The sequence below is a fragment of the Martes martes genome, assembly GCF_963455335.1.
Source record: "Martes martes genome assembly, chromosome: 12".
Classification (NCBI taxonomy): Eukaryota; Metazoa; Chordata; class Mammalia; order Carnivora; family Mustelidae; genus Martes; species Martes martes.
This window is the reverse complement of record NC_137900.1, coordinates 76,181,876-76,206,968: the sequence shown is the minus strand read 5'-3', so window position 1 is coordinate 76,206,968 and position 25,093 is coordinate 76,181,876. Positions and strand designations below refer to the sequence as shown.

General features: G+C 45.4%; 2 protein-coding genes across 2 annotated transcripts in view; one reads left to right on the top strand and one right to left on the bottom strand.

The window, feature by feature from the left end:
* RGS3 (regulator of G protein signaling 3) overlaps positions 1 to 25,093 on the bottom strand; it is a gene marked incomplete at its 5' end in the record, with an annotated part of 163,344 nt that overhangs the window by 131,999 nt on the left and 6,252 nt on the right. Inside the window, 9 exons of the mRNA XM_080819968.1 lie at positions 2,160 to 2,217; positions 2,901 to 2,980; positions 4,523 to 4,610; positions 4,836 to 4,906; positions 5,193 to 5,253; positions 5,619 to 5,769; positions 6,913 to 7,067; positions 7,793 to 7,859; positions 9,531 to 9,631. Coding sequence (XP_080676094.1) covers positions 2,160 to 2,217; positions 2,901 to 2,980; positions 4,523 to 4,610; positions 4,836 to 4,906; positions 5,193 to 5,253; positions 5,619 to 5,769; positions 6,913 to 7,067; positions 7,793 to 7,859; positions 9,531 to 9,631 — 832 coding nt within the window. The remainder of the gene's footprint in view (positions 1 to 2,159; positions 2,218 to 2,900; positions 2,981 to 4,522; positions 4,611 to 4,835; positions 4,907 to 5,192; positions 5,254 to 5,618; positions 5,770 to 6,912; positions 7,068 to 7,792; positions 7,860 to 9,530; positions 9,632 to 25,093) is intronic.
* Positions 19,506 to 23,161, top strand: POLE3 (DNA polymerase epsilon 3, accessory subunit). Its single transcript, XM_080819979.1, has 4 exons — positions 19,506 to 19,953; positions 20,056 to 20,141; positions 20,347 to 20,465; positions 20,740 to 23,161. Exons 1-4 carry the CDS (start codon positions 19,888 to 19,890, stop codon positions 20,910 to 20,912), a joined length of 444 nt encoding a protein of 147 aa, XP_080676105.1. The 5' UTR covers positions 19,506 to 19,887; the 3' UTR covers positions 20,913 to 23,161.

The window sequence follows — 25,093 nt, the reverse complement described above, 5'->3', positions numbered from 1 at the left end:
AGCTCAGCCAGAAGTCAGCTTGGGATTCTCTCCCTCTCCTTCTGCCCCTCCCCCCTGCTTGTGTGCTCTCCCTCTAAAATGAACAGATAAATCTTAACCCAAAAAAAAAAAAAAAAAAAAAGATGTCAGGCCCAATCCTGAGTTCCACTTCCATCATAAGAGTGTGAGAAATTCACGGACTGCTATTCAGTGAAACAGGTGAAAATTATTTTAAAAATATGTTAATGCCTCTGAAAATGGCCCTAAGAGCACACAGCAAATTGTTTAAGAAAATCTACAAAAGTTCGGTAGGAACTGAGTCTATGCTATGTGACCCTAGAGAGCCATGCTCTCCCTGTCCCCACCCCAATTTCAGCGAGACAGAAACTACTCCAGAGCGCTGCTGCCCAAGAACACAGGGCTCTCTCCCCCAGCTCCAAGGCAGAGGGCTGGTCTTCCCAGGAGGGACAGGATATCAACATTTCTCATCCTGCCGGCAGCTACTGGTGGCTGAGGCTAAGGGCTAGTGAGTACCACTGGTGGTCAGGGCTCTCTTCTTCCAGCCAGCTCCCACTTATGGGAAGGAGACTCGACCCTGCATCCAGAGCTGGTGAGAATAATGGGCTCCAGCTGCCTTGACAGCTCATGGGCCATGGGCCAGGGTCAAGGGCCTTCATTGCCTGCATCTAACCTACTGGGTACGTGAGAGTTCCACTATATTATTCTCTTAACTTTTAGGTAATTTTGAACATTTTTTCTATATTAAAAACTTCAAGGACAGAAACATGGAAAAAAAAAAAATCTTTCCAAAAACCAGATCCAGGGGCGCCTGGGTGGCTCAGTGGGTTGAGCCTCTGCCTTCGGCTCGAGTCATGGTCTCAGGGTCCTGGGATCAAGCCCCGAATCAGGCTCTCTGCTCAGCAGGGAGCCTGCTTCCCCTTCTCTCTGCCTGCCTCTCTGCCTACTTGTGATCTTTCTCTATGTCAAATAAATAAATAAATCTAAAAAAAAATAAAAAACAAAAAGCAAATCCAAGGTCCCCTGAGACTCTGAAATGTTGAGTCTATACGAGCATCACTGAAACATTCCCACAGACTCAGTAATGTAGAAGCTGGAGCTTCAGACTCTTTCGGGCTAACACAAATACTATTTGATAATGATTATTGGGTGCCAACCCCGAGAAAAGCCATTTCCAGAGAATGAGAGAAAAAGCTAGGAACACAGTACGGGTTCCCACAGGACAAACTCATCTCTTTTTTTTTTTTTTTTTTTCCAGTAATCCCTATGCAGAACGTGAGGCCTGAACTCACAACCTCGAGATCAAGAGCTGCATGCCCTATGGAAGGAGCCAGCCAGATGTCCCAAAACTCATCTTCCTATGACTGGAAACCTTTCAGAGCTTCAGAGGGGAGATAAAAGTGACCCAGAAAACACATCTGCAGAAATCTCTCTCCCATCCTCCCAGGAACAGAATGAGTCTTTTCCTTAAGCAGTGGTGTTTAATCACTAAAATTATTCTGTCCCTAACGAAAGAGAAACCACCTCAGTTTAAAAAGGGGGAGGTTTTTTCTCCCTCACTGATTTTAGAGGTAAGGAGAAGTGAATGAAGAAAGCAGAGTCCCTACAGTGAGGCCGTCGTGAAGGCTCCCAGAAGCAGAAGTCCCCTCTCCTTTCTGTCTATATGTCCAAGGTCTCTGTTCCCAGGATTTCAAGCATCTTTCTCTGGAATAAAGTTGTCCTCTGAGGTCTAGAAAGACTCTTCACTCTGTGACTCGGAGAGCTGGTCCTCCTCATCCTCATTATCAGTGGCCTGGAGAATCCTCAGGAGCTTGAGCTCAGGGTTCCACCTTCTAGATGTATCGTCTGAGAGGTCCTCTGAGCTCCTGTCTTGGGATTCCAGTGCAACCCACTCCTGAGCGCTGATGTCCTTGTTAGAGGGTTCTGTCTTGGATAACTCGGGATCTAAAAGAAGATCCAGCCATTAACTGCACCTGCAGCCCTCTCCCAACCACGACAAATGGAGGACAGAGAAGGAAGGGCTGCGTGTCTTTAGGACCCTTCTGAGGGTTGAGAACTATGGTGTCCAGGGAGGTGAACCATCCTTGTCAACACAGGTTCAGCTCTCCCTGGCCTGAGTGACTTACTGAGGTTCCTCCAGCCTAGTAACTCATCGTCCTTACCGGCGAAGGAATCCAGATGATTCTCCAAGTATTCCATCTGTGGCCTCTTTGTGGAATCCTGAAATCCAATGGAATAAGTGTAAGGAAACTTGAATCAAGACTTTAAGAAAGAAAAGATTTTCTAAGAGATGCTTCTCTTAGAAAAATTAACATCTACGACAGGACAAAACGCTACCTTCTAAGACTAAAGAGAGAAGGCTGTATCACAGATTCTTTGTCCTCCAGGCTGACCAGACAAAGCCAGAACCCACTTTCCCCCATTCCCAGCTGTCAACTGAAGGTAGATGGCCTCCAGATGTGGCCACCAACAATTCTTCTCAGTCCTGAATGCATGTGCTGCTCCTCCCACCGAGAGATGGAGTCTGTTTTCTCTCCTCCTGAGTCTGGGCTGGACTTGGGATTTTTTTAACAATATAATGTGGCAGAAATGACATTGTTTCAGTTCCAGCCCTCTCTCTCAAGGAAGTGCTTCCACGAGATTACCACACTGTCAAGAACCCCAAGTGAGGCACAACAAAGAGACCTCAGGAAAGAGAACTCAGACAATTTGGCTAACAGCCCCCCACCCCCAGAAGCCAGCTGAAGGCAGCTGCATGAGTGACATCAAGCAACACCAGAAAATCTGGCCACTCACTCTTCAGAATCCAAAGAACGACCCGCCATAGCGGTGTCAGCTTTGAGGTGGTGTGTTATACAGTAACAGGGAACTGAAACCATTCGGAATGGCTCCGGTGCTCTTACCTTTCTCAAGGTGGGTCCTTCTGACTTTGTCGGCTGTGGCTGCTTTTTGTCACTTTCCTGGCTTGGTAGAGTTCTGTGACCTAGTGAGCACAAAGTCAATTCAATTCAATTCTCTTCTTACTGGTACTTCATATCCCACCTTTGGGCTTCTAGTTGAGCCCTAGCCTACAAGTGACTCCACATCCAGGACGAGACAGGTTAGAGGAGGTGAAAGGCAGTTGGGCCTCTGAGTTCTCTTGGTGACTCTGTTCACCTGGGACTGTGACCACATGTATCACAGAATTAGAGATTAAGGTCAAGTGTATGTTAAAACACTTAGGAAAAAACAAAAATGACTTAGGATTCCTCCAAGAAACTGAAGGGGCAGATATCTGTACATCAGAGAAGCAAAAGAAATCCTGACCCTACGTTTTCAGTTAATGAAGACTTCTCTTACCTTCTGGAACCAACCTGAATGTCCCCATACTGGCTTCTGAAAATGAAACCCCTTCCTTCCAAAAGCTCTGGTTCTCTGATTCTTCTGCATCTGCTGTTTCCCCAACTAATCCCTAAATGCATTCATCCTCTCCTTTCTCAATTCCCTTTCTCTAAATGAACATCTTTCCGGGGCACCTGGGTGGCTCAGGCAGTTAAGAGTCTGTCTTTGGCTCAGGTCATGATCCAGCATCCTGGGATCTCTTGTGCTCTCTCTCTTGCTCTCAAATAAATCAATAAAATCTGATGAGGAAGCAGTAAGCAAAGTCCACTCTGAGTAGAGCCAAAGAAACTCCTAAGGTTTAGGGGGATTCTTTCTCCCCCTCCCACCTTTCTTTCTTTTTTTTCTGCACTCAAATTGAGCAACATCGTGGACACCTGGGTGACTCAGTCAGTGAAGCGTCTGCCTTCGGCTCAGGTCATGATTCCAGGGTCCTGGGATTGAGTCCTGCATCGGGGTCCTTGCTCACCAGGAAGCCTGCTTCTCCCTCTGCCTGCTGCTCCCCCTGCTTGTGCGCTCGCTCTCTCTCTCTCTCTCTCTCTCTCTCTGACAAATAAATAAAATCTTAAAAACACACACACACAAAAAAAACAAAACCTGAGCATCATCAGAGGGACCAGAATAAGTATATCCTTCAGTTCAGACACGTGATAAAGATTCCAAAAAGGGGAGCTACCTATTCTGGTCTTCAGCATGAACACCAGAGGAAAAGGATTGCCTGTCAAGAATTAGCCTCCTGCCTCCAGGAGGGATCTAGATACTGTGCTGATCTCAACCCGAGCCCCCAGGGACTAACTTGTGGCTGGGGTGGGGGTGGGGGGGCTGGACTCTTTTCCGCCTCATTGCTTGCTCTTCATTCTCAATTACTCTGCCTTTCCTAAAGGAAGACCTGAGGAAAAATGACTCTGACTCATGCTCACGGTCATCTCTCGAATGCCCACATGAAGCAGACATCTGACCCAGCTTGCTTCCTTAGTAAATGTTTGATGGAAGGATGATGCATGGTAGCCCAGGCAAGCCAGAACATTCCGAGAAGAATTCTGAATGCTTGATGAAGGCAGGTCCCAAAATGACGGACGTGTCCAGCTTTTCCTGCCTTCAGCTACATCCTGAGATCCCGTCCTTCCCAAGCCCATATTCTCCTTACCATAGCGTGGGCCATACGCCACGGCACCAGAACGTTTATGCAAAATGTCCTGAGTCCCCAGATCACTCTTGGATTTCTTTTTAGCCTCCTGAAACCCACATGAGAAGGAACTGAATTAGGATATTCGGAAGTGAAGAAAACATTTCAAAGAGTCTAAAAGAAGGAAGTTAGTGTCTTTAAGCAGACAGGAACTCTAGATCTAGAACCAGGCGGAGAACCGGGAGACTCGCGCCTCATCCACCCCTTCCCATTCAGGCTGCGCCCCCTGGCCCCTTCCCAGCCGGTCCTCCAGCCTCCCTCATGGCCTCTCTACCTGTCTCTTCGGCGGGGTTTTCACCTTCCTCTGCTGCTGCTTCTGCTGCCACTGCTGCTGCTTCTTGTGACCTGGTGACCAGAGCACTGGCTCGGTCCTCTTCTCCCTGACAGCGCCTACCTTCCCCAGGGACTGCTTGCTGGGCCCTGCTCCACAGTGGTGACACCCTCTCTGACAGAACCAAGCTATCTGTGGTGGGGGAGCGGGGCTGCCTCTTGAAACCGTGGTTTCCCGAGTCCTGCACCGGAGCCTGTATGACACTGGCCACAGACATAACAAACTGAGACCCACACCAAGTATGAGAACTGCGGGCTGACGGGACAGTAGCTGAGGACCTGGCAGCACCAGAAGACCTACCTTCTGTGTTCAGGTTGTGATATAATTTCTTTGAATGTTTAGGATATCTCAATGCTGGTCTCTGGAAGGGGAAAAAAAGAAGAAAAGCTCTACTAAAGGTGTTTCCTTTTCCCAAAACATATCCCTCAAATGCAGGTATCCATGTAGCCAACCAGCACTGTCTGAGAACCAGGTGCATGCAGCCTTATAGCAGGGGCTCTGGAGAGAGGAAACGGTGCAGGGAACAGAGTGCAGGAGAAAGAAAACATTCCTCAAACCTCTCCCTGCATGTTTGCTTTCACCTACATATAGCCCAGCCCTTCTGTGGGGCATGGGTCCAGCATGGAAGGATAGAGATAAAGAAGAAAGGGTTAACCCCTCCAGCCTCGAAGAGAATTGAGTTTGGAGTAACATCTAGACCTTTCTCTGAGGCTCCCTAGCTCTCACCTGCAGCGTGAGGCGGTGTACGGTTAAGAACATCTTAGCAGAAATGGCATTGTCGGGTCGACTCTTTTCTAGGGGAGCTTTCTTCTTCATCATGGCCAACTGTGTCCTCATCTCCAGAGAAGGCATGGTCTTCCCCTCATTAGGCAAGAGGCTGAAGGGGACAGAGACAGCCAGTCAGCAACAGTTCCTCCTGGAGAGCATGGCTAAAGAAAAAGGGATGAAAAGGGCTCCAAATTTGAATAAATTTCCACTCTGGGCCTGAAAAGGCCTATGCCAACAGGTGCTCATTGGGTAACAGCTTTCAATTCGCTGAGGACAGGTGTTCTTATCCTCATTTTGCAAACAGTGCATTAAAGCATTAAAGATGCTAGATTATCAAAATGCACAAAACCAGGAAGCTTCAATGAGAAGTCCAAAGGCTATCTCACTCCAAGCCACATTTCCTCTTTTTCTTTTTTTAAAGATTTTATTTATTTATTTGACAGAGAGGGAGAAAGAGAGCACAAACAGGGGGAGGGGCAGAAGGGAGAGGGAGAAGCAGGCTCCCTGCTGAGCAGGGAGCCCGATGCGGGGCTCGATCCCAGTACTCTGGGATCATGACCTGAGTCCAAGGCAGATGCTTAACTGACTGCACCACCCAGGAACCCCCCAAGCCACACTTCCCTCCTGCCTCCCAATTATCCAAAACTCACTTAAAAAAGAAGAGCGTGGGGGTGCCTAGCTGGCTCAATCAGTGGAGTATGCAACTCTAGATATCAGAGTCGTGAGTTCGAGCCCCATGTTGAGCATAGAGCTCACTTTAAAAAGAAGAAGGAGGGGCATCTGGGTGGCTCAGTGGGTTAAGCCTCTGTCTTCGACTCAGGTCGTGATCCCAGGGTCTGGGATCAAGTCCCACATCAGGCTCTCTGCTCAGAAGGGAGCCTGCTTCCCCCTCTCTCTCTGCCTGCTTCTCTGCCTGCTTGTGAACTCCTTCTCTGTCAAATAAATAAATAAAATCTTAAAAAAAAAATAAAAAGGAGAAGAAGAGAGGAATAGCGGCTACTGGAGGTTCAAGTAAGAGAACAGATGTAATGTGTTTCTATAGTGCAGGGCCTGGCACGTGATAAGCACTTGGTAAATGGCAGTGATTACTGTCACCACTGTACATTGGTAAGTCTAAGACTGCACTGAACAAGCGGGGGGGGGGGCAGTTTTTCTCCCCTCCGTCCTCAGAAAGAGCATGCTACTTAGTGGCTTCTCTGCTTCAGAGAAGAGCAGGTACCCTGACTCTCCCACTGGCTTACATGATACGTACTCCTTCAGTAGATCCTGAGGTAACATGTCAAATTGATTCCAGAAAGGCACAGACTGTTGCTCAAGAAATTGTATGGGTGAGGGGGGAGGCACAATCATCCCTGGAGGCCCCAACTGTGTCTCTGTTTTCTGCTTTCTGAAGAGCCAACTATCTTTCTAGAAAGGAACAATGGAGAAGTAGCACTCTCTTCAGTGCCACTCCTTCCCATCAACATCCCAGCTTCCCAAACATAACCCTGGCAGGCCAAACTCCCTGTTTCCAGACCCACTCCAGCAGCAACCCCTCCTTTGCACTAAGAAGGCCACCATATTTTCCCTCTCTGGCTCCCCACTCCATGGTTGAATTCAGATCATACAGGCATTCATTCTTTGGGGTTTTTTTTCCAAAAAGATTATTAATTCATTCACTGAGCAAACTGAACAAATATTTGTTGGCCAACTATGTGCCAGGCATAGAGCTAGCACTGGGGATTCAGCAATGAACAAGGGGACCAAGACACTCCTCTCATGGATGTAGCAACCTCCAAGCTCTGTGATTTACCCAAGGTGACATTTACCCATAAATGGTGGCAGGAGAATGAGAAACCCAAGTCCACTATAAACCTTGTCCACTGAAGCTCTCTTTCTATCACACGGGGAATGTGTCTTAAATTTGACAAAAATTCCTCCTGAATATCCAAGGGCTTCCTCCTAACTTTTCTACAGGGAGGAAGTAGGGAAGAGAGACCCTGGATAGAAAATGTTTTGGTAATTCCTTAAAAGGGGTTTCTCTTGCAAATTTTATTCATTTAAAAAGAATGGGGGAAGGTACCTGAAAGGAAAAGCAAAACAAAATTCTACAGAGTAATCTCATAAAGGTTTGACCAAAACATGGAACTTACCATTGTAGGTATCATTCTCCTCTTCATCCAGTCCTGGCTGGGAAGAACATGCTTCTTCTCAGCTGGACTTGAAACAAGAACAACCACAACTTATTCCCAGACATCTAACATAGAAGCACCGAGGATATTTGTGAATGATGACCATGGAGATGTCTTTCCTCTCTTCAGTGGTCAAAGATGGCTGTTTGGAAGCCTGGAGGAACCACCTGTCCAGAAGCTGTGAGAAACAAGACCTAACCTCACATCTACATGAGGTTCCCTGCCATTCTCTCCTAAAGTCCAGTAACTTGTTTTCACAGCATTAATCCAAATTAGTAATTATATACTTCCATGTGGTGATGTTTGTAAGGCCTGGATCCCCCCACACACTCTACGACAGGGAGCAAGTCTGTTTGATTCTTCACTAGATTCTCACAGCTTAGCCCAGAGGAGGTGCTCAAGTATTTTTTTGCTCTGTCATCTTCCCGGGTAAGAGGGCTGGAGCTCTAGCTGTCCACTTAGACCTTCAAAGCCCCCATGAGACACCATAGAAAATGAAAGCCATAGGCTAAGGATGATGACCAGAGAGCCAGAAAGAGTTCTGGTTTCTGATGACCTTGTGGAGCTGAGGTGCTAGCCGTGACCCACCCACGTCTAGGCTTTTTTTTTTTTACATGAAAGGAAGTAAACCTTTAGGAGTTTTTTGGTTTATATCATATGTGTACACACAATGCATATATGTAGAAGCACTGGCAGGATCATTAAAAAATAAAATAAGGGGGAGCCCGGGTGGCTCAGATAGTTAAGTGTCTGCCTTCAGCTTGAGTCATGATCCCAGAGTCCTGCCATCAGGCTCCCTGCCCCTCAGGGAGCCTGCTTCTCCCTCTGCTTCTGCCTCTCTTTCTCTCTCTCTCTCTCTCTCTCATGAATGAATAAATAAAATCTTATAAATAAATAAAATAAGAAATTCTCAAATCACATCATATCTACATAATCACTTAACAAGAGTCCAAAAGCCTCAGCATTCACGGAAGAAAAACCAAACGCTTTCTTCCAGTGGTTCTCAGTAGGAGCGAGCCTCTGGGCCCTCACCAAATGCTCCTCCTGCTTTGTGCACAAGTTCTACACGCCGTTCATCTTGTGCCACTGTTCTAGGCCTTGGGGCTGAGACCGGAGATTCAAGTACTTCACTGAAAATGTTTTCACAAGCTGGGGATGACTAATAAGAGAAACTGAAAGGGGCGCCTGGGTAGCTCAGTATGTTAAGTGTCTGCCTTCAGCTCAGGTCATGATCTCAGGGGCCTGGGATCGAGTCCCACATGGGGCTCCCTGCTCAGGAGAGTCTGCTTCTCCCTCTGCCTCTGTCCCTCTTCACTGCTTGTGCCCTCTCTCTCGCTATCTCAATCTCTCTCTCAAAAAAATAAAATCTGAAAGACAGACAGACAAACAGAGAGACTGGTAGGAAGCCTCTGTTTCTTAGAGCTCACAAATACACAGGCACTACCTCGCATGCTGTTTCCTGCCATGGAGGATTTGACGTGGAGAAGCCCCGCCGCAGGAAGCACAAAGTGCATTAACTTGAACCCCAGCGGAGCAAGAGGCAAGTATAAGAGACCATGACCTTCTTCTCTAGTTGACCTCTTATTACTTGCAATGAGGCGGCTAAAAAGGAGATCACAAATGGGACACCCACACAGGGCAGGAGGGACTTGCAGAAGGCAAGGGTGGAAGACCCCCAAGTTCTGGACACAATACTCACCTCACATGCCTCTCTCGTTGTTCTGGGATCCAGATTACAACCATATTTCTAACATCTTGAGGGCTGGGAAGTTGTGTCTCATTCAAATTCAGCACTGAAAGCTAAGAGAAAGATGGAAAGCCTATGTATGGCTTGAAGGTACTGGCTCCTGATGGTATTCAGAACGGGCCTAAGAACTGAATTATCACGCTAATGAAAAAGACAAAAGGACATTTCTCATCCCCAGATTGTCTTTATAACAACTCCCCAAGAAATCAGACACCGAGAGGTACTCTGCAAGAGGGAGCATTTTAAGAGAATAGTGTCCCCTGCCTCCCTGTGACATTAGGGCAGCATTGAGCGACTCCCTACCCCATGCCCTAGAGGGGAGCTTGGGCTTTACCCAAGGGAACACTACTCAATCTGCCTCCTCCACTCCAAACACTTAGATCCCATGCAGATAACACAATACAATTTGGGAACAGGGAGGGAATTGGCAGGGACAGAAGCAAGTTTTCTGCTTTTACAGACTGTCTACAATTATAGGCGTCTACATGAAAGGTAAATTCACAACACTTCTCATGCTCAGTCATTTAAGATATCAGAACAGTGGTGCTCAAGGAAACCTTATAAATTATCTAGTCCCTACCCATGGCAGGATATAGGGAAGGGGAAAAAATTAATAAAAATAGGGTTGTGGGGCACTTGAGTGGCTCAGTCAGTTAAGTGGTCAAATCTTGATTTTGGCTCAAGTCATGATCTCAGGGTTCTGGGATTCAGCCCCGCTTCAGGCTCCGAGTTCCCGAGCTCAGTGGGAAGTCTGTTTGAGATTCTTTCTCTCTCTCCCTCTCCCTCTGCCCTTCCCCCGTGCTTGCATGCTCACTCCCCTCCCCCGATAGATAAATATATTTTTTTAAAAATAGGGTTGTCCCTATGAAAAGGAACTGGTTGGCTTGGAGGAAATAGGGGAGACTTCTTTGAACTGTAAACCCTTTTATGCTTTTTGAATTTTGAGCCATATGCATTCAAATAATGATCTTAAAATGAATTTAATCTAACCGCTTATTCTAAAGAGGCCAAAGAGGAGAGTGATTCATTCATTCATCCATTCAGACACATCTACCCTCTCTCTGTGTCCCTTACACTCTCCACCAGGTGACAGTGAAAGGTGAAGTATCTCTTGAAACAAATAAAAGGCATCCGTAAGACTGCAAAGAAGAGTACATCTCTCTTTATTGTAGATAAGTGGAAGGGTTTTTCTTCCTAAACTCTAACTTAGCTTGGCCTCTAACTAGCTATGTGCTTTAGCAAATCAATTCTCTATCCGGGCCTCAGTTTTGTCAACTGCAAGACCTATGAGACAGACCACAGTAATGTTCTTCAGTTGCAACTCCAACAAATTCATAGGTCATGGAATCAAATTTTGTGAACTGTAGCCTACGTTGCTTAGACGTAGAACAGAGGGGCGCCTGGGTGGCTCAGGCGGTTAAGTGTCTGACTCTTGATTTTGGCTCAAGTCATAATCTCAGGGTCATCAGATCAAGCCCCGCACCATGCTGAGTGTGGAACCTTCTTAGGATTCTTTCTCCCTCTCCCTCTGTCCCTCCCCTGCTCACATGCACACACTCTCTCTGTCCTTAAAAAAAAAAAGGCAAAATAGAATAGGACAGAAAATATCACAGTGCATTACTCGTAATTAGGATAAAGATTGTTCTATGCTATTTTGTTGTAAAATGTATTTCTTACTTTAGATCATAACTAAAAAGATTGACAGTCATCAGAGTAGATGACCTGAAGGCCCACTTTCGGTGTTACATTCCAGCATTCTAATTTCCCCATATGATAACAGGGTTTACTTAGCAGCTGAACATGCTGTATGCGGAATACAGACAAAAAAGGCTTAACCTATGCCAAACAGGCACACATCAATCCCACTGGTATCTGGGATTTCTGGATACAGTATAGCATGTAAAGATATTAGGACAGAGCCTAGCATACACTTAAGGGCCCAATGTTAGAGAGTTACCATTATCCTTATTCAGATTATAGTCATCCTGAATGTTAAACAGAGGCAACTGTTTTATTCCCATCAGTAAAGTGGAAATACTGAAGAAGTACCTTTTTTAATCTGTGATTTACTTTAGGAGATCTATCGGGACGGTCGATTAAATCTTTGTCAGGTAAGTTCTTCCGAGGCCTAAAAAATGAGTTTCCGAACATGACACTGAGACACAAAAGAGCTATGGGGATGGCAGTTATTGCTATGAGGAAAAGCCTTCTGCTTATCCACAGAAAGCCTGGGGCTTAATACTTTCTGAATGAATGTAGGATCTCCCCATTTGCTTAAGTTCTGTCTGTTTGTTCTGGAATAGCTCCCAAACAGACATTGCACACTGCAAACACTTGACAACTATTTGTTGCATCAACCTGAATGCAGGGCCTGTGCCTCTCTCTCTCCAACTACAGACAGATATGTCACCACCAAGACAAGCTAACTGAGTACCTTTGCTATAGACGTGCAGAGCATGTTAAATAAACCAAACAGGGGTGCCTAGGTGGCTCGGTGGGTTAAAGCCTCTGCCTTCAGCTCAGGTCATGATCCTGGGGTCCTGGGATCAAGGCCCACATCAGGCTCTCTGCTCAGCGGGGAGCCTGCTTCCGCGCCCCCCCCACCTGCCTCTCTGCCTACTTGTGATTTCTATCTGTCAAATAAATAAATAAAATCTTTTAAAATAAATAAATAAATATAAATAAATAAACAAAACATAGTATTTACATATAATGGAATATTTTTCAGCCTTAATAAGGAATTTAATTCTGATATATGCTCCAACACAGATGAAACTTGAAGCCATTCTGTTAAGTGAAATAAGCTAGTTAGACACAAAAGGATAACTATTGTATGATTCCGCTTACAGGAGTTACCTAGAATGGGCAAATTCATACAGATAGAAAGCAGAAGAGACATTAACAGGAGCTGGAGGGAGGAGGGAATGGGGAGTCACTGTTCAATGGATATGGAGTTCCTGTTTGAACTGATGAAGAAGTTCGGGAAATGGATGGTGGTGATGGTTGCACAACACTGTAATGTGTTTAATGCCCCAGAACAGTGTCCTTAAAAACAATGAAAATGGTAAATTTTACATTATGAAAAAAAAAACTGTCCCCTTACATTTCATATCACTTGCTATTATATTTATTTTTTAAAAACCGTATTAAGTGTAGGAATAAATAAATTTAGCAAAGAAGTATAAGATAAAGATCCAACTCCTTAGCCTGATTTATGTGCTACAGGCCACTGCTTTTTACGCCAGCTCCCCAGCCGCAGCTCTCACCACTCTCCCGTTCCTGCTCTATGTTCCACGCACAAGGAACCCTTCTCCTGGCACCTAAAGAACTTCCTCTTTCCTCCAGGCCTCGGCATATGCTCTTTTGGTAGTCTAGAACTCTCCTCACAGCCACCTCCCACCTGCAAGCCCCCCTTCACCAGACTGCTCCCACTTCAGTATACAGGTTCATGTGCCACCTGCACACAGGACAGTGACCTGGGTGAGGACTCCACACACCCAGAGGGGCCCCCTCTCTCCACGCTCATCACATGGGACAGTTCTTGGTCTCCCCAGCAAGGCTGAAAGCCCTTTGGGGGTAAAGACTATAATCTGTTTACCACAGAGCCCAGCAAAGTGGTCCCCACCAAGACACATTTGTGAATTCAGTGAGTGATGACACGAGTGAGGTCATGGTCTTTGCCTTCACAGGTCCTGACTGGGAGAAGCCACCTTCTTCCCAAGGTTCAAGTCCTAGAGAACCAGAAAGTAGTCTTTAGCCTAGCGGAAACCACCAAAGGCTGTTTACATCAAATGGGAGAAAAGGATCTGGTACAAGGGCTCCTAGGTGTGTCATGCTTCCAAACCACGTGAGTTCCAAATGTTTCAAGTCTAAGTTTTCTGCAGATCTCTGTCCCTTAGCTTCCCATATCAACGTGCTCTAACTGGATGCCTAGGCTTGGTAGGAGATTCAAAAGGAAACCACTGCTTCTGCCTTCAAGAGCTTACAAATAGTTTTATACCTAAAAATAAAGGATAAGAAATTAGTGTGTGTGGACACCATGCTCAGATGACCTGCAGAGGCTAATTGTGCCCCCCACATTCTTACATTGAATCCTAACCCTCAATACCTCAGAATTTGAGTCCCATGGTATTTGGAGATAGGGTCTTTAAGGAAGTAATTAGGGTAAAATGAAGTCATAGAGACAGGCCCTAATCCAATATGACTGGTGTTCTTGTTAAAAAGAGGAAATTAAGGGATTAAGAATACACCTGTCATGATGAGCACTGAGTAATGTAGAGAATGGTTGAATCACTCTATCATATACCTGAAACCGATATTGCACTGTGTGTTAACTATATCGGAATTAAAATTAAAAACTTTATTTTATTTTTTATTTTTTTATTAACATATAATGTATTATTAGCCCCAGGGGTACAGGTCTGTGAATCACCAGGTTTATACACTTGACAGCACTCACCATAGCACATACCCTCCCCAATGTCCATAACCCAACCACCCTCTCCCTACACCCCCACTGGCAATCCTGTTTGTTTTGTGAGATTAAGAGTCTCTTACGGTTTGTCTCCCTCCTGATCCCATCTTGTTTCATTTATTCCTTTTCTACCCCCCAAACCCTCCACGTTGCCTCTCAACTTCCTCATATCAGGGAGAGCTTATGATAATTGTCTTTCTCTGATTGACTTATTTCGCTAAGCACAATACTCTCTAGTTCCATCCACGTCGTCACAAATGGCAAGATTTCATTTCTTTTGATGGCTGCATAGTATTCCATTGTATATATATACCACCTCTTCTTTATCCATTCATCTGTTGATGGACATCTAGGTTCTTTCCAGAGTTTGGCTATTGTGGACATTGCTGCTATAAACATTCGGGTGCACGTGTCCCTTCAGATCACTGCATTTGTATCTTTAGGGTAAATACCCAGTAGTATGATTGCTGGGTCGTAGGGTAGCTCTATTTTCAACTTTTTGAGGAACCTCCATGCTGTTTTCCAGAGTGGCTGCACCAGCTTGCCTTCCCACCAACAGTGTAGGAGGGTTTAAAATTAAAAACTTTTTAAAAAAGAAGGGGATGGGATGGTTCGGTGGCTCAGTCAATTAAGCATCTGTCTTCCGCTCAAATCATGATCCCAGGGTCCTGGGATGGAGTTCCACATTGGGCTCCCTGCTCAGTGGGGAGCCTGCTTCTCCCTCTGTCTGCCATTCCCCCTGTTTGTGCATTCTCTCTTTCTGACATAAATGAATAAAATCTTTAAAAAGAAGAGGAAGGGCATCTGGCTGGCTCAGTTGGTTAAGTATCTGCCTTTGGCTCAGGTCATGATCCCAGGGTCCTGGGATGGAGCCCCACATCCACTGGGCTCCCTGTTCAGAAAGGAGTCTGCCTCTCCTTCTGCCCTTCCCCCAACTCGCGCTTCTCTCTCTCCCTCTCTCAAATAAGTGAATAAAATCTTTAAAAAAAAAAAAAAGGAGGGGCACCTAGGTGGCTCAGTGGGTTGAAGCCTCTGCCTTCAGCTCGGGTCATGATCCCAGGGTCCTGGGATCAAGCCCCACATCGGGCTCTCTGCTCAGCAGGGAGCCTGCTTCCTCCTTTCTCCCTGCCTGCCTCTCTGCCTACTTGTAATCTGTCTGTCAGATAAATAAATAAATAATCTTTAAAAAATATTTTAAAAAGGTGAAAGAGGAAATTAGGACAAAGACACACAGAAGATAGACCATGTTAAGATGCAGAGAGAAAATGGCTGCCTACAAGCCAAGGAGAAGGGATTCAGAAGAAAACAACTCTATCAGGACTCTAATCTTGAACTTCCAGCCCCTAGACTGAAAAAATAAATTTGTGTTGTTTAAGCCATACAGTTGAAGGTACTTTGTTACAGTGACCCTAGCAAACTAATATACCCTTATTCTAACAACTCCTACAACACAACTAATGCTTTCCTTTTGCTCTAACTGAACCAGTGTTTCATTTTTAATCCAGCTCTCTCAAAGTCTACTACATAGGTAAAGGAAGTCAACCCAGAATTTTGAGATGGGGGCTCATAAAATAAGATTCCATGATTAATTTACCTGCCTTGGAGTTTGGAGTTAAACTTAGCACCTGGACATAGTAGAGCAGGCGGTCTGGTGAAGGTAAATCCTGATAAATGATGATGAGCATGTCTCTTGGCCCAGAGGCAGGAATCTGCCATGTTTACAGTGGTGAGCACTGGAAGTTTGTCTGAGAAAACAGACCAGAAGAAAACACATAATCTGTCAAAAGGAAGCCAAACACAAAGAGTTCAAGAATCTTGTAAGAGAGAAGTAGGGCTGACTAATTCACCTTCATCATTCAGAACTGTTTTGCACGGAGGGCCCAGGATTCGAGGGTGGCCCCTCTCAATCCGGCGGATCGTGGCCCAGCATTGTGGATGCTGGCAAACAGCCAGCTGGCAGGTGGTTTCATCCCACTGGCTCTCCTCTGGCAAGTCCATAGCTATAAATTGTTTGGTACAAAAGCCATCTCGTAGCTTTCTAACCCTCTAAAGTAACAACCATACAATTAGAGTATATTATATATCAGTCATGCAGTCCAGATCTTGATTTGAATTCAAAGCATAAAATATTTCTAGTGAACCCATATAAATAAAGGATGGTCACAGGATAATTAAGAATTGGGTAACAAGCTACTCAGCCATTAAAAAGAATGAAATCTTGGGGCGCCTGGGTGGCTCAGTGGGTTAAGCCTCAGGTCATGGTCTCAGGTCATGATCTCAGGGTCCTGGGATGGAGCCCCACATCGGGCTCTCTGCTCGGCAAGGAGCCTGCTTCCCCCTCTCTCTCTGCCTGCCTCTCTGCCTTCTTGTGATCTCTCTCTCTGTCAAATAAATAAATAAAATCTTTAAAAAGAATGAAATCTTGGCATTTGCAACAACATGGATGGAGCCAGGGGGTACAATGCTCAGTGAAATAAGTCAGTCAGAGGAAAGACAAATATAGGATTTCACTCATGTTGCATTTAAGAAACAAATAAACAACAACAACAACAAAAGATACAGGCCAGACTCTCAACTATAGAGAACAAACTGACGGTCACCAGAGAGGACGTGGGTGGGGGGAAGGGTGAAATAGGTGATGGGGATGAAGAGTGTTTTTATTGTGGTGATCACCAAGAAATACATAGAATTGTTGAATCACTAAATTGTGCACCTGACACTACAATACTATATGTTGACCATATTATAATTAAAATCTTTTAAAAACTGGATAACAAGCAAGTATGAAAACATCTCAGCATGAAGTAGAGTAGCAAGTTTTTGGAGCAGACTAACTTCTTCTTCTTTTTTTTTTTTTTTTTTGGAGCAGACTAACTTCATAAAGTCTCCTGCTTGGCCATTTAGTAGCTGAGTGACCAGGGTCTTAAGCAATCTGAGTTATAGGTTCCTCACCTGCAAAATGAGGATAAGCCTATTTCACAGGATCATTACAAAGATTAGTTAATGGGGACGCCTGAGTGGCTCAGTGGGTTAAAGCCTCTGCTTTTGGCTCGGGTCATGATCCCGGGATCCTGGGATCGAGCCCCACATCAGTCTCTCTGCTCAGCAGGGAGCCTGCTTCCTCCTCTCTCTCTGCCTACCTCTCTGCCTACTTGTGATCTCTGTCAAATAAATAAATAAAATCTTTAAAAACAAACAAACAAAGATTAGTTAATGGATATTAAAAGGTCTGGCATATAGTTCAAAATAAGTATTAGCACCCTTTTCCTTTACCCCTTCATTAATCATTAGGGAGAACATACTACCATCTCCAAATTAGAACTAATATAATCACAGAATTTAAGATGGCTTTAGATAGCTCACGCCTTTGGAAAACATACTTCATTTTTCAATATGCTCCAATTCTCACACAGGCAGCTAAAATACCCACCAGAAATGAATGGGTTTGCTCCAACAGTAGATCGGTAGACTTACACTGACATTAGAGGCCTCTGGCTTTTCATCAACTGGCTGTATGGTCGCAGGCAAGTGATTTCCCCTCTCTCAGCTCGTTTCCACATATAAAAAGGAGACAGGAAATCCCTAAGTAGAATTGTAGAAGCATTGAGAGAAATAATTTACTTTTATGTATAAAATATGATAGGGGCGGGATGCCTGGGTGGCTCAGTGGGTTAAAGCCTCTGCCTTCGGCTCAGGTTGTGGTCCCAAGGTCCTGGGATTGAGCCCCCTGTCGGACTCTGCTTGGTGGGGAGCCTGCTTTCCCACCCCCACTGCCTGCCTCTCTGCCTACTTGTGATCTCTGTCAAATAAATAAATAAAATCTTACAAAAAATGATAGGGGCTCAATAGTATCATCTTTGTCTCTCTAGAAATAGTTTAGGCCATCACTACCACCTGCTCCTTAATGCAATTATTACAAAGTTGGGAGGGGAGAAAAGATTAAAGATGGACATCAGGTCCCCTTTTTAAGGACAGTATCCATTTCTTCCTTTTATTCAACACACTTATTGACTACCAAATATGAGATGGGACCTGTTGCAGGCATAGAGAACAGTAATGAACAAAGTAAGTCCCTGTTCTAAACAGCTTATAAATCAGACCAAAGATAACGAACTACTGGTATGGCACCACACCTACCCTGTGACTTGTTTTGTTTGGCCTGCATTTTCAGCTATTTTTTTAAAGTGGAAATAGTCCACCATGTTCAGATTTCTGGTTCCTCTTAAAGATCAAAATATTTGACAATGCAGGTGTCCCGATTCCAACTAGACAGCAATTGGATAGAGGGGAGTGTCTCCTGGTATCTTTAAACCAGACCTGTTTTCTCCAAATGGAGAGTTCCCCCACCAAACCCTATAATCACTAACTAATGCAGTTTCAGTTGCCCTTTATCACCGTGTTTGCTGTTGTTTTCCTCCTAATAGGGAAGAATTTGTACTCATGTCTCCTGTCAAAAGCTGGAAAATTGGGATGCCTGATTGGCTCAAAAAGTAAAGCTTGTGACCCTTGATCTCTGGTCATGAGCTCCAGCCTTACCTTGCCTGTAGAACTACACAAAGTAAGTAAATACTTTTAAAAAAAGGGGGGGGGGGGCAGGAAACAGGCGCCTGAGCAGCTTGGGTCATGAACCCACGGTGCTGGGATCCAGCACCACGTGGGGCTCCCTCTCCCACTCTGCCTGCTTGTGTTCCCTCTGTGTGTGTCTCTCTCTGTCAAATAAATAAATAAAAATCTTAAATAATAAAAATAAAAAGCAGGAAAGTTAAGGGTGACACGAAACAGCATGTTTCAAGAAAAAAAGCATTCATGCTCAGTGGGATTGAGGACAATTTCTACCCACATACATGAAAATAATACAACTCCAAAGCCACTGCAAAACCACGCTAATGCTTTTGACTGAGATGTATGATGCATTAAGTCAATGAACTAAAAAACAATTTTAACAGGGTTTGCTTTTTAATGGAATGCAATGTCGCGTTATCCTTACAACCGGCGGCTTGCTGCCCTTTCACTACCTGACCAACCCGAACTGAGGCCCGAGGTCTAGTCATGCCCATTCCTGTCACCAGCGTTAGCGCTGTACTGGCAAAGGAGTTTGCGTTAACCATTCTAGGCGACAATTATCCTTAATGCGACTATTACGAAGTTGGGAGGTGTGAAAAGATTAAAGATGGACATCAGTTCCCGCAGAACTGAAAAAAGATACCCGCTTCGTTCCAGAAGAGTGAAGTGAAAGAGTTCGGCCTGGGCGGGCCGCGCCCGCAAGGACCACGCCAAACTGCCGGAAAGCCCAAACCCACTGTGAAAACGAGACCCCCTTCCGGCCACCTGGGAGAGGTGGTGGGATCCCGCCCCCGCCCTACGTCGGAAGGAGCCCCGCCCCGTCCGCTCGGTCCACGCCTCCGTCTCCCACGCTAGCCGCCAGGCAAGGGCCGTTGCCAGGCAGCGGCGCAGAGCACTGTGGGGAAGGGACGGAAGCTCCAGTGAGCCATACTTGAGCTGATGAGACGTCTCCAGACGCGGTGGAGGCAAGAAGCTAGAAAACGAGCTTGGGAAGGGACGCTCGCTGGGTCCCGGTGGGATCAGACGAAAGCCCGGGAGGGCCAAAACCGTTGCGACGTGGAAAGTTTGGATGCATGGGCGACTCGAGGCGGAGGCGGGGCTGGGTGAAGAAGGCGGCTATGGCGCGCGGGGCACTATGGGACACAGTGGGGGCGGTGTGGGGCGGGACGGAAGCCGCTTTGGGTCAGACTGTGGCTACGCGGGAAGTCCAGACGCCGTGGCGGCCTGAGGAAGAGGCTTGAGACGGAGGCGCGGGCCTCGGCGCCGTCGGCAATGGCGGAGAGGCCCGAGGACCTAAACCTGCCCAATGCCGTCATCACCAGGATCATCAAGGAAGCGGTAGGCAGCTCTGGCTGGCGGGTGGGCAAGGGGCGGACGGGCGGGCCGCTGGGGAAGCCGGTCTTGGGCTGGTAGCTTTACTCACCCACGCTCTTTTCCCAGCTCCCGGACGGTGTCAACATCTCCAAGGAGGCCCGCAGCGCCATCTCCCGCGCCGCCAGCGTCTTCGTGCTGTATGCCACTTCCTGGTGAGGCGGGCTGAGCGAGCCAGAGCTTAGCTGGGCCTGGGGCATAAGGGAGCCGCAGAGACCCCCCTGGCCTGGAATCCCTCAAACCCCGACAGTGGTGCTCTACCTCTGTGCGGAGGGTTCTCTGGTGCCCTCTTCCCACCCCTTACGGGACAAGAGTGGGTCTGACAGGCCCCGACGGCCTTTCATCTTATTTTTTTTCCAGTGCCAACAACTTCGCGATGAAAGGGAAACGCAAGACACTCAATGCCAGTGACGTGCTCTCAGCCATGGAAGAGATGGAGTTCCAGCGGTTCGTTACCCCGTTGAAAGAAGCTCTGGAAGGTAATGACCCTTTCCTTTGTAGAGCCAAGTAAACCATGTTCATCCTTTGTGACCTGCTCACCAGGCCCTGAGTCTTCTCAGCTTGCGTCCTTGTAAGAACAGGAAGCAAGTACTGGATGTGACTCAGAATCAGTTCAGGTGGTGCCGCCTCAGATCTGATCTGTGATGCTGAGCAGGTTACCTGCCCTTCTCTGCCCCAGCCTTTCAGTGGCGTTAGCTGCTGTGGTCTGTTGGGTTCAGCCCTGCCTCCTCAACCCCACCTTCCTCCTCACAGCATATAGGAGAGAGCAGAAAGGCAAAAAGGAAGCTTCAGAGCAAAAAAAGAAGGACAAAGACAAGAAAACGGATGCAGAAGAGCAAGACAAGAGCAGGGATGAGGACAATGAGGAAGACGAGGAAAGGCTGGAAGAAGAGGAACAGAATGAAGAGGAGGAAGTGGACAACTAATGGGACGGGAAGACTGTGGCACCTTGGAAGGTACCACCCTGAAATGTGGTACGTTTGTGAGAAACTTTTCCCTGCGGGGAAGAGTAATCTCAGCCAGAAGAGCCTGAGAAGATCAAAATAAAAACTGACTAAAATTATCAAAACCAGCGCTTCCATCAGAGTAGCAGAATCCCATTTTGCCGAATCTGTCTGAAGGTAATGACTTTTGGCAAGAGGGATTCTGAGTGGCTAATTTGATTAGTCAATTTGATCTCTTTTGTTTACTTATATGGTTAGGCAGTTTTTGATCCCCAGTTCCCTTCCTAACATCCCCCCAAAAAGGAGTAACGACTTCCGTCCCGCCTGCTGTGTCCCAGATCACGGAGGTAGTCAAAGCTCAGAAAAAGTTGGGGCTTTGAGCATGCTCAGCCTGTTTTGATTGTACAAGATTTGGCAATACTGGCTTATTAAAGTGGTCAGAATGTGTTTAGCTTTAGGAAACTACTAAAAGGTTACGGGGGAAGAATGAAATCTGTTGTCTCTTCACTTGACAGTAACATTAATTGAATTTTTATTTCTCCAGACCCACTTGGCTCGGAGCTCCTCTGTCTTGCTTGATAGGCATTTGACCTGCTGGGGTGGCTGTGCTCTGGGCACATATGCTTTTAAATCAGCCGTGTAGGATGGAATTAGTCAAGCAAGTGTGCCAATATCTTACTTTTACCACAAAACAAAAAAGATCGTTTAGTCTTAGGTGCACCCCACTGCCTACCACTGTATGACTTTAGGATTTATGGTCACCTCCTGGAAGGTATAAAATTCCAGACTTTCTCTTCTTGTAGTCCATTTCCCAGGCTTGTGGCTTTCGTTTTTCATTCTTCCAATTCATGACAAGTTTCAAACTTTATTTCTTCTAGGCACAACTTTCTCCCTCTGTGCTTCTCCTTTCCTATCTCTCTTCTGCCTCTCCTCTGTTCCCAGTTCCCACTTTCTCTCTTCCTCCGTTTCTCACGTCTGCCAACCCAGGAACTCTGATAAACTGCTTAACGTCCCAAAGTGCAGAAATCTGATGGTGCTCAGGAATCTAATCCCCACTGCAAAAAACCATCCCGTTTAACTGCTTCTGAAGTGACTCTGTTGACCTTTCTTCTAGTTGTTTTTTTCCTTTCTCTTGATAGTTGGTGCTCCGAGCACTTTTTTGTTTGTCTCTAAGTTGAGCGCTTGGAGGGTGACAGGTAGTCAAATGTGTGTAGTTTGACACTGTTAATTTGTTAAATGAATACAGTCAAAACTTTGTTGACAAATGAGTGAAGAATGTTGAGGAAAATTATACTTTGTACAAATAAAGAACATTCTTGTTAAAAGTAATGACTCCTGTTTCATCCTGCTTGTTTATGGTAGGCGTTTGGGGAGGATGAACTGATCATCCCTGTATATAGTTTTTGGAATGTGGACTGGGCCAGATAGAAATATGGGATCCTGCGTTGCCTTGGATGACCAGCAGATGCCGCTCTTCACACACAGCAAGAGCTTTCCACGGCTCTGCTGGGCACTCTGTGTGTTACTAGTTGCTCTATGACTCAACGTTTATTGAGTACCTACTATGTGTCTGTACTGTTCTAAATGCTTTCAAGTATGAACTCTGAAATCCTATCAAGGAGAACTACCTTTACCTTCATGATGTCAACTACAATGCTGTATTACCTCTAATCTACAAAACTTTTTCAAATCATGAATTTATAAATAACATTTCATACAGTTGCAACCCCAATAGTCATTAGATCTGGTGGCTTTTCCCTTCTCCACAACAGAAACATCCATTCTTAATTCCCATAAGCACCACTCAGCTAAGCTCTCAAGTCTCATCTTGACTCCTGTGGCTTCCTTTGAGCTGTTTCCTGCCACATCTCTGCTTGCCCCAGCTTCCCCTGTGTACTGTTTGCCACGCAGATCTTCCTGGAACTTTGCTATATTCTAGTCCCTCACTGCTTCCCATTAAATCCATCCTAAGACCCGGTATGCAAAACCTGTCTGAGGAGGCTTGCCTTCTCATCTACTCCAGTCTGTTTCTACTTCATTGTAAGTTTCCTGTCAGTGAATCCCAAAAGAACTCTCCCTCCATATGGCTTTACGTCTTCCCAAACTTTGTCTAAGAAAACCATGTTTCCTGAGAGTGGGAAGTACGACTTAAAACTACAAAATTTAAGAGGTGCTTGGCTGGTTCTGTTGGTGGAACCTGTGAGACTTGACCTTGAGGTGGTACGTTTGAGCCCCATGTTGGGTATAGCGACTTCTTAAAAACAAACAAACAAAAAAACTGGGAAGAATTTGAGGTTATCAACCAATCCTTTCCAAGCACACCTTCATCTTTCCTATAGTGGTATCTGAAGTTTGAAGGTTGCCTACTAGGTTAATGCAAAAATACCATCTTTTATAAGCCACAGCCCTTCATGCCTAGAGATTCTGATCTGGATTCGGAGAGTGGGAAGGTTACCATTTTTACCCATGCAAAGTTATGTTTGCAGGGGCATCTGGCTGGTTCAGCAAAGCATGCAACTCTTGATATAAGTTTGAGCCCCATATTGGGTATAAAGATAACTCAGCAAAAAAAAAAAAAAAAAAAAATTACTGGTGCACCTGGGTGGCTCAGTTGGTTAAGCACCCAACTTCGGCTTAGATCATGATCTCAGTGTCCTGGGATCCAGCCCTGTATGGGGTTCCTGCTTCTCCCTCTCCTTTTGCCCCTCCCCCAACTTGTGCACATGTACTCTTTCTCACTCACTCAAATGAATAAATAAAATCTTAAAAAGAAATTACTTTTGGAGCCTAATCCTATTGTTTCTGATAAGAGACTGAGGCTCATCAGGGAGAAGTGACTTGCTCAAGATCTTACCACTAACTTATGAAAGCTAGGATCCTGTTCTAGTAGCCCTAGGCCTTGCTTCTCATTTTTTTTCTCTAATGAACTTTTTACTTTGGAAAAATTTTAGTTTTCAGAAAAGTTGCAGAGTGCAGAGAGTTCCCGTATAATTTACCTAGCTTTCCCAAGTTTCCGTAGTGTAGTGGTTATCACGTTCGCCTCAAACCTAGCTTTCCCTCATGTTGATGTCTTATGTAACCACAGAACATTCCTCAAAACTGAGGGAAAAAACTACCAAACCGTTTGTATTTCACCAGGTTTTCTGCTAACACCCTTTTTTGTTCCAGGAGTCATTCCAGAATACCACATTGCATTCAGTGAGCTGATTTTATCTTTTCTTTTAAATCAGGGTTGTTGTTGTTGTTGTTTTTAAGATTTTAATTTATCTGAGGGCCCCTGGGTGTCTCAGTTGGTTGGGCAACTGCCTTTGGCTTAGGTCATAATCCTGGAGTTCCAGGATCTAGTCCCTCATCACAAGGAGTCTGCTTCTCCTTCCACCCTCCCCCTTCTCCTGCTTTCTCTCTCTCATTCTCTCTAATAAATAATTAAAACTTTTTTTTTTAAGTCCCAAAAGAGTGAAAAAGTTAAGAATACTGCTGTTTGGTGTAACCTGTGTCAAAATCTGTCTCAATCTATTTCAAAAAAAATAAAATCTTTTTTTTTTTTTTTTTGAGAGTGCAAGCAAACGAGCAGGAGGAGGGGCAGAAGGAGAGGAAGAGAGAGAATCGCCAACAGACTCCCTGTTGAGTGTGGAGCCCAATGCCAGCCCTAAGATCATGACCTGAGCAGAAACCAAGAGTCAGCTGCCCAAATGAATGAGCTACCCAAGCACCCCCAATTTGATCTTTTAATTGAGATGATATTCACAGAACATAAAATTAACTATTTTTAAATGACCAATTCAGGGCATTTAGCACATTCGCAATGTTGTACAACCGCTACTTCTATCTAGTTCCAAAACATTTTCATCACCCCAAAATAAAACCCTGTACCTGTCAAGCACTTATTCCCCATGCTTCCCTCCCTCTAGCCCCTTGCAACCCCTCATCTCTATTTTTATACACTTCAGAGCATTTAGCACAATGCCCTATACCTACCTGGGAAGCACTCACAATAGTTCAGTAGTTTTTTTGAATTTTGTGGGTTATTTTGTTTTGTTTTTCACTTTTTTATTAAAGTATAAATACCAAAGGGTGCAGATAAATGTAGAGCTTGATGAATTTGCACAGGCATCCATGTAACTCACACTCAGATCAATAAACAGCATGATCGGGGCACCTGG